The 8,093-nt window shown below is 39.5% G+C and overlaps 1 protein-coding gene across 1 annotated transcript; it reads left to right on the top strand.

Annotated features, from left to right (window-relative positions):
* The first annotated feature begins 5,507 nt into the window (after positions 1 to 5,507).
* Positions 5,508 to 5,969, top strand: LOC141638275 (uncharacterized). Its single transcript, XM_074447682.1, has one exon. The coding sequence runs from the start codon at positions 5,508 to 5,510 to the stop codon at positions 5,967 to 5,969; it is 462 nt and encodes a 153-aa protein (XP_074303783.1).
* The last annotated feature ends 2,124 nt before the right edge of the window (positions 5,970 to 8,093 follow it).

The raw sequence follows: 8,093 nt of genomic DNA, 5'->3' as shown, positions 1-8,093 counted from the left end.
GTGGCACGGTGGAAGACTGGGATTATAGCAGTTGCTGCTGCTGTCAACAATTGGATGCTCTGTTTTGGTACTTTTGTACGTGCTGCGGAGTGTTGAATGTTGATGACTTGATGCTCTGTTAGTGTGTTAATGTTTCAACGGCTAATTTTCTTTTTTTTTTTTTTTTTTTTTTTTATAATTACAAACTCTATAAATACAACATTCATTCAATCCATCTCTTGTTATCTTCTACTTATTTTTATTCTTATATAATTCTTATAATTTTACAATATGACTTATAAATATACAAAAATCTTATATAAAATAATTAGTAATATAAAATAATTAGTTATATAGAGTAATTAGTTAATCGAGTTTGTTGAATCGGAAGTTCAAGCAAGGTTCAATCGGGTTTTTGTAACATTGGGTTTGTTGAATCAGGTATTCGGGTTCAAGCAAGGGTTCAATTCTATTATATTAATAAACAAAAAGTACTAAAAATCATACAATTATTATAAAAATAATTTTGTTTTTAAAAAAAAATAAAAAAAAATAAAGGGAAATAGCACGATGGGCCGGCCCATGAACAAGGCACGACCAGCCCATGGGCCAGGCACGGCCCAGCACGAAAATAACCGTGCCATGGGCGGGCCGCGACTGGGTTTGGGAAGTGCGGGCCAAGCACGGCACGGCACGGTGGGCCCAATTACCGTGCCTGGGCCGGGCCATTTTTGGGGGGTGGCACGGTGGTGGTGCACGCAGCCGCCAAAGACGACCCCACTACCTTCTCTAGTACGAATACACCCACCGGGCTGTGTGTGGATACACACCCATGACTGTGTGGATACACACCTGCATCTGTGTGGATACGCATTGTCGGCTGTCTGGATACACATCCCTGGCTTTGTGGATACACATCCCCGGCTTTGTGGATACACATAATGTTCCTGGTATAGGCCATTGGACAGTTACACTTCAAAATAAAAGTATCTAGTCCGCGCTCACCAGATGAATCTCCACCACCTCCTTTTTAGTACTAGCCATTTGGTGTTATAGTTGCAACCTACGGTCATATGGGTTCATATCTTGATGCTTTTTGTATATTGGCACAAAAATAATTAACAGGAAAATCGAGTTTCTACAGTTTTTTCTTCAACTTGCAACTCATTACCTCAGTCCAAGTTCCATCATCTTGCTGATTAACCACCGCATCAACGTCTTCCTCCAAATCTTTAGGATTTTCATCCTGATCCAGCTCAAGAATATATGATAAGAGATATCTTGTTGCAGTTTTCGAATTCAAGAGTGTCGCTTCTTCATCACTCGTATCCAATAGCTCATCTTCGATCAACTTACATTTTTCATTCGACTTATTATTAGTTTTTTCTTTTGGGATTATTTTGTGATTTTTTAGATCTAGCCACTATAAAATCTAATAAAAAAACAAGGAATGAAGAAATTAGAGCTTTCTCTGTCATCCCTCTGTACACCAAGAAAGTGAGGTTGATGTTTTGCACAGCTAAATTTCATATATGTATAGGTTTATGGGAGAAGTTGTATGACTTGCATATGGACCTGACAAAACGGGTCAAGCACAAATAACCCGACTCGATAAGGTTGACCCGAAACCGGATAATGACCCGAGCTTGCATAACCTGAATATAATCTAAAACTTGAATTGACCCGACCTGAGTCCCAATCCGAAACTAGATGGACCCCGAAAGCGACCCGACCCAAAATGACACTATCTGAAACCACCCGACCCGAAATGACCCAAGGCGACCCGAAACGAAGCGATTAAAGTTGTTTTTGAAATAATCTCTTTATCAATAAAAATTTTTATAATGGAAATTTAAACACGTGTTTAACATTTTCTATTATTTTTAGTGTCAAATGAGACGTAAGAACAATTAACTCTTGATTTTTAAAAAACGGTAAAAGGACCTAAAGTGATTTATGATCTAAATTAAGTCATGATTTTTACATACCTCATGCCGAGTTATCATTACTTCCTCTATATGCTAAATTGTATATCGTATTTTTATTTCAAAATTCATCTCATATAATTCAAAAAATGTATGCAAATAAATGAAATAGAGTAAGTATATTACAGAGTACAAATTATATTCAAACCAATAAAGTGTCGAAATTATAAATAAAAAAGCCTGATTTAAGGGTGGCAGTTGTGTGTCTTCTAACTCAAGATCACCCCACTCATAATCGTTCACATTCTAAGTGATCCAAAGTTATCCAAAACAAATAAATTTATGTTGTACTTAATATTATTATATAAATGGTTATTTGTCAAACAACACTACTTATTATATAAATAACTTTGTAAAAAAAAAGGTATATTTTACAAAATAATTAAAGCTTTTTAAGTAGTGATCCAGAAAAAACCCGATTCAAAGAGACTCGTATCCGAAAATGACCAGATCCAAAGTAACTGAGCCAACCCGAAATGACCAGGCAACAGTACATTTGATATTGACCCGGAACCCGAAACGGCTTGACCCAACCTGACCCGATCCGAAATAAGTGACAGACCCAAAATAACCCGATCAAAAGGACGATCCAAACCCGACCCGATTTAGCCATTTGCCACGTCAATTGAGTTGTATCCCATATTCAGATGCACCCCCAGAATTGCCAATGCTCTCTAAATTTAGACTTGGCAAATGGGCCAATCGGACAGGGTTCGAGTCGAGTCAATTCAGGTTCTGGTTGTTCGGGATTAAAAGATTTCAGATCGGTATAGGTGGTTCAGGTAATCTTCGGGTGGGTTATTTTCAAATTATTTCGGATAACGGTCTATTTGCAATAATAAACATTTGGTTCGAATTAATTTGGGTTTTGGGTCAGATTCGGGTCCTTAATTCAAGTGCGATTCGGATTTGGGCAGATCATTCGGATCGGGTAAATTTTGTAACACTACGGTTTTCTGGTCTTAGCTTACTCGGTCGAGTAGCCAATACTCGGTTGAGTAGGCTGTCGAGTATTTTTAAACAGGCTACTGGTTTGGGAACACTCAACCGAGTTGTGAGATACTCAGGTCGAGTTGGTCGTACTCGGCCGAGTACCCCAGGTACTCGACCGGGTACCCAGTCCAACGGAATTAATTTTCGCGGTTTGATTAAGGTGATTAGAGATTATATATATTTTTTTATTAACATTTACTAATTGATCATTTTATAAAAGCCTAAACTACGTTCCTCACCTCTCTAATCACCCTAAACACTCTCATGACTATTGATCGATCGTGAGTCTACACTTGTTGGTAAGTACCTAGTGCTTGTTAATCAATTTGTGGTTGTCAATCAATTTGTGGTTGTCTTTTCGGGTTTGCCCTAATTGATTAGGATGGGGGTAAAGGTTGATTAGTATAGTTTGTGATATTTTACGATTGTGATTCTTACAGGTGACGGGTTCGTAGAAGAACAATTCTAGCATTCTTATTGTTGTTGATTCATATTTGCGAATAAGGTAGGGTTTCCCTACTCATTCGATTGCGTAATTAATTTAAGATTGTTTGTGATTGATTGATTAATATGCTGCGTTGGATTGAGATTGGTTGAGTAATATTGTGATTGGTATTGTTGTGATGGCACCATGTTCGGAAGATAGTTCCAACCTCATGTTCGCCTCTTGTGTCTCCCGTCACAAAGGGATGTGCACATTAATGATTTGGGTGCGCTCGTTGCAATGAGCGGAGCTTAGATGGGCATGGTTGCGGTCCCCCACTGGCGGTGAGGGTTACCTGTTGCGACGGGTAACCTGACAGGGCTACACACTTAGGTGTGTAGCCGGTTATTGATTATTAATGGTGTTGGAGAATGATACTACAATTGTTTGGTTGTATTGATTGTGTTGTGAATTCTTATCTTGATTATACAGTTGACTGACCCCGTTTATTGTTTTCAAAACTGTGGTGATTCATTCCGGGATGGTGAGCAGTTGACTGAGCAGGTATAGTTGTGGAGAGGTTACGGGGTTTGATGGGGGTCGAGTCAGCATCATTCGCTTTTGTAGCTTCTGCTGAATTTTATACCTTAGTCCTTTTAGTTGTTTTATTGTAAACAGTTTTGGCTGAACTTTCAGTTGTACCTTTGTTATACTGTTCGTTATATTTTCATAAATGTTCTTGGGTGGTCTATTTAATACTCCCTCCAATTCATCATAATGATCCCCTTTGACATGGGCACAATACTTAAGAAAAATGAATAAAGGACAAATATGGGGTTTGTTGATAGGAGAGAGAGATGAATTATTAGGAGTTAAATAAGGAGTTGTGTGCCAAAACATTAAGGAAAGTAATAAAATAAGAGTAAAAGAGTTGTGTGGGGTTTGGTAATAGGAGAGAGGGATGAATAAAATAAGAGTAAAAGTTACCAAAAAAGGAAAGGGGAACATTACTTGAATAATCCGTTTCGGAAAAGAGGGAACATTATAGCGAATTGGAGGGAGTGTATTTTACCTTGGGCAACCGAGATGGTAGCATCTTGATATGCTAAGGTGGTTTTAGTAAGGTACCTTGGTGTATGGGAGTGTTACAAAGTGTTATCAGAGCGACGATTTTGGAACCTTAAACCAATGAACAAAATAAACATATGGTGTCTAACTAAAATGAACCCGGGTAGAATTTTTTTCGAGCTACCGCAAAGGCTTGGGAGACGTCCTAAGGTTGCAATTTGGCCTTGACAACTTTGAGCCGGTCACTACGGGGTGTCAAGGGAGTTGTTGTATATGTTGTGTATTTTCTTATAATAGTGTTGGATGGAATGGATGGTTATGTGAATTGGATGAACTTGGAGAAGTGGATGAATTGATGTGATATAGATGGAATGAGGCATGTTTGAGTGTTATTACTTGGCTTTTGTTGAATAGTAACATGTTTAGGAAGTTATATACGTATATGTGTGTTGTTAAGTTGAAGGGTAGATCGTCTTTGGCATGATTCGGCCGAGCTGGGCAGGTACTTGACCGAGTAGCGGGTACTCGGCCGAGTAACCTGTCACTCGACCGAGTGGAGGAGGTTGTGTTTTTGGCAGTAGCTACTGGAATATTGCCAGTCAGCCGAGTAGGGGCGATACTCGACCGAGTACGTGAGATACTCGACCGAGTATGCTTTATGTGTATTTTTGATCAGCTAGTGGACTCGGAGTACTCGGCCAAGTAGTCGGCATTCTGGACCGAGTACCTCAGATACTCGGACGAGTACCTCTTTGGCGGATGTAATTTTTTTTTGAGCCATAGGCTATGTGGTTACATTTGTCTTGGTTATATCAACTTAAAATGCCGCCAAATTAAAGAGATCAGCTGCGTATATTCAGACCTCAGAGATGATCCTCGAAGAGGTTTATAGGATGATTGAGCAGCAAGAAGTGCTCATGGAGGCACTCAAGAATGTAGGGAAAGGGTAAGAGAAACCGGTGGATGCATCACGTCTGAGCACCACCATTTCTCTCTTTAACCCTACTACTTATGAGGGCACTGGTGAGCCTAAGCTGCTTGACAACTGGCACCAAGAGATGGAGAGTATGTTAGAGGTGGTTCGTTGTCCAGGGGAGATGATGGTGGAACAAGCTGCGTTCTACCTTAGGGATAAGGCTGGGGTATGGTGGCACAACGAGAGGGAAGGAGCTCGGGCATACTATAGGAGTCTGGGCCAACCTGCAATTCCATGGGCGGGGTTTAAGAGGGTAATGAGGGACCACTTCGTTCCGGAGCACATCCGTGCAAAGTTGAGGGCTGAGTTCGATTCCTTTTCTATGGCCGACAACATGACCGTCACAGAGTACTATCATAGGTTTATTGAGCTGTCACGCTATGCAGAGGACATGCAGCTGAGTCAACGGAGTTCCCCTCTTCGCTTCGAGAACGGGTTAGAAATGAAGATCATGGAAAAGCTACCGGTCGGGGTACTCTCTTATCTGAAAGATGTCTATGAAAGAGCGGGACATGCTGAGAGGGTGGTTAATACCGTCGTTTAGTACCAAAAATAAATACCTAAAACTACTAACATAAGTTAGTGGAAGTAGGGTCGATCTCCACAGGGAGGCGGTCACTATCTACTTGTTAATTCTAGTCTGTCTACGGTCACAATTGGGGGTTTTTAAATGATTTCTAACTAAAAGTGATTAAGGCAAGAGAAGTAAGGCAGAGAGCAATAAAAGCAAAGAGGATTAAAGATGTGATCAGATAAAGAGAAGTATGTCAGGATTTCGGTTCACCATGGCAGTTCACTAACTCAGTCATAAATAGTTCAGACGATCTGCTGTGAGAAGGGAAAGGGAAAGGTCCTTCCGGTCCGCTATCCACCCTAGATTACAACTAACTTAACTGCCGTCCTCATTAGGGTAGTCTACTATTCATAGCAGGTCTGTTCATTCCAAACTTCCGATCCATGAGCGAATTTAACCAGATTAAGGGGTTTAGAAGCATGCACTCAACTAAACTAATTACAGTTATATTGCTATGGTCACAAGTTCTCACAATTAATCATCTAGCCTATTCACAACATCGTCACTTTACTACCATGGCTCCCCTAATCCTAACATAAAGAGATTAGCTACTCATGCTATCGGATTTAACAGCAATAACGATGAATGTGCTAATAAGAGGCATGATAAAGAGAATTAAGAGATGAATTGTAAACTAACAATAATAACGATAGAATAAAAATCAAGAGACAATGAAATAAAGAAGAACAATGATTAAAGAAAGCAAACAATTAGATTAAGGTTAAGAGAAAGAGAGATTACAAGAGAGCGAATCCGGCGTAAAGAACAAAGTAGCAGCAGTAATTAAGAGAAGTAAAAGAGTATTAAGCATATCAAAAGTGTGTTTATGACCTAATGACGACTTCCCTTATATAGGGAAGCATTTTTTAACATAAATAAACCTAACACGAGTTAATTAACCCGTGTAAAACAGCTAGTCACTCGATCGAGCCTTTTCAAACTACTCAATCAAGTGAATCTTCAGCAAAACCGTTCGATCGAGCAAAAGCAGCTCTCGATCGAACACTTCCAAATTAGCCCATTTCGATCGAGTTTAAGAACCACTCGATCGACCTCCTGCAGCTGCCAAACCACTCGATCGACCTCTAAAAGCTCTCGATCGAGCATCTTCCAATGAAAACAACCTTGACATTCGTTGGTTAGCTTCCTAGGACCTTCCTTCACGCTTCCCGAGGTACGATTTCTGCTCTAAATCTCCATCTCCTCAAAATGCATGCTAAGAGGGACGAATATGGTGCGATTCCACTACTTTAAGGTCCATTTCTGCAATTAAGACAAAACAAACCAAGGTAGCCAATTCGGGGCATTTTGCAATACAAAGCAATAAAATGGCATAGAAATGCGTGCAATAAGAGGCTAAAAAGTCTATATAAATTGCACGTATCAAATCTCCCCAAACCGAACCTTTACTCATCCTCGAGTAAACTAAATGCAAACTAATGGAACGGATATGAAAACTCAGAGCTAACTATAACTTGTCCACTTAAACCATTTAATGCAATCAAAACTAACAGTTATAGCTACAACAGTCAAGCGCAAACGAGTTATATAATGTCTATAAATAAGCTGACCTGTCGACCTTGCAAGACCTTTAAAATCGGACTCTCACGGGTCACTCTTCTCTTATGAAGCAAAGGGTGAATATAAATGTGTAAGAGAATAAGAAGAGGAAAAACAGTCACTCACCTAAACTGCGACCCACATAACATGCATGCAACAAAAATGATAGACGATTCTAAGTACCATATATACATTCCAACCAACAATGTCCGTCACAGCCGAGGGCTTACAATAGTTATGGTAAAGTGATGTAACAGGTAAGAAATGGCAAAATGATTATGGGATATGTGGAGGTAGAGCGTCAAGCTAGCACCTAAACAAGACCATATAAGAGCATCCAATTCTCAGCTGATTAGAAATCGAACACAAGTGCCCTTCTTTGGCATAAAACTCACTAACCAATACACAATCTCCTAAAAAAGATATAAATAAAAACGGAGGAGTAAGACCGTCACAAACTTCCTTTTTTTAATACGATGTATACTTTTCATTTTCCAATTTTTTTTTTCTTTTTTTTTTTCTTTCTTTCTTCTG

This window comes from Silene latifolia, unplaced genomic scaffold, assembly GCF_048544455.1.
Source record: "Silene latifolia isolate original U9 population unplaced genomic scaffold, ASM4854445v1 scaffold_20.1, whole genome shotgun sequence".
Taxonomy (NCBI): Eukaryota; Viridiplantae; Streptophyta; class Magnoliopsida; order Caryophyllales; family Caryophyllaceae; genus Silene; species Silene latifolia.
This window is presented reverse-complemented; position numbering and strand designations above follow the sequence as displayed.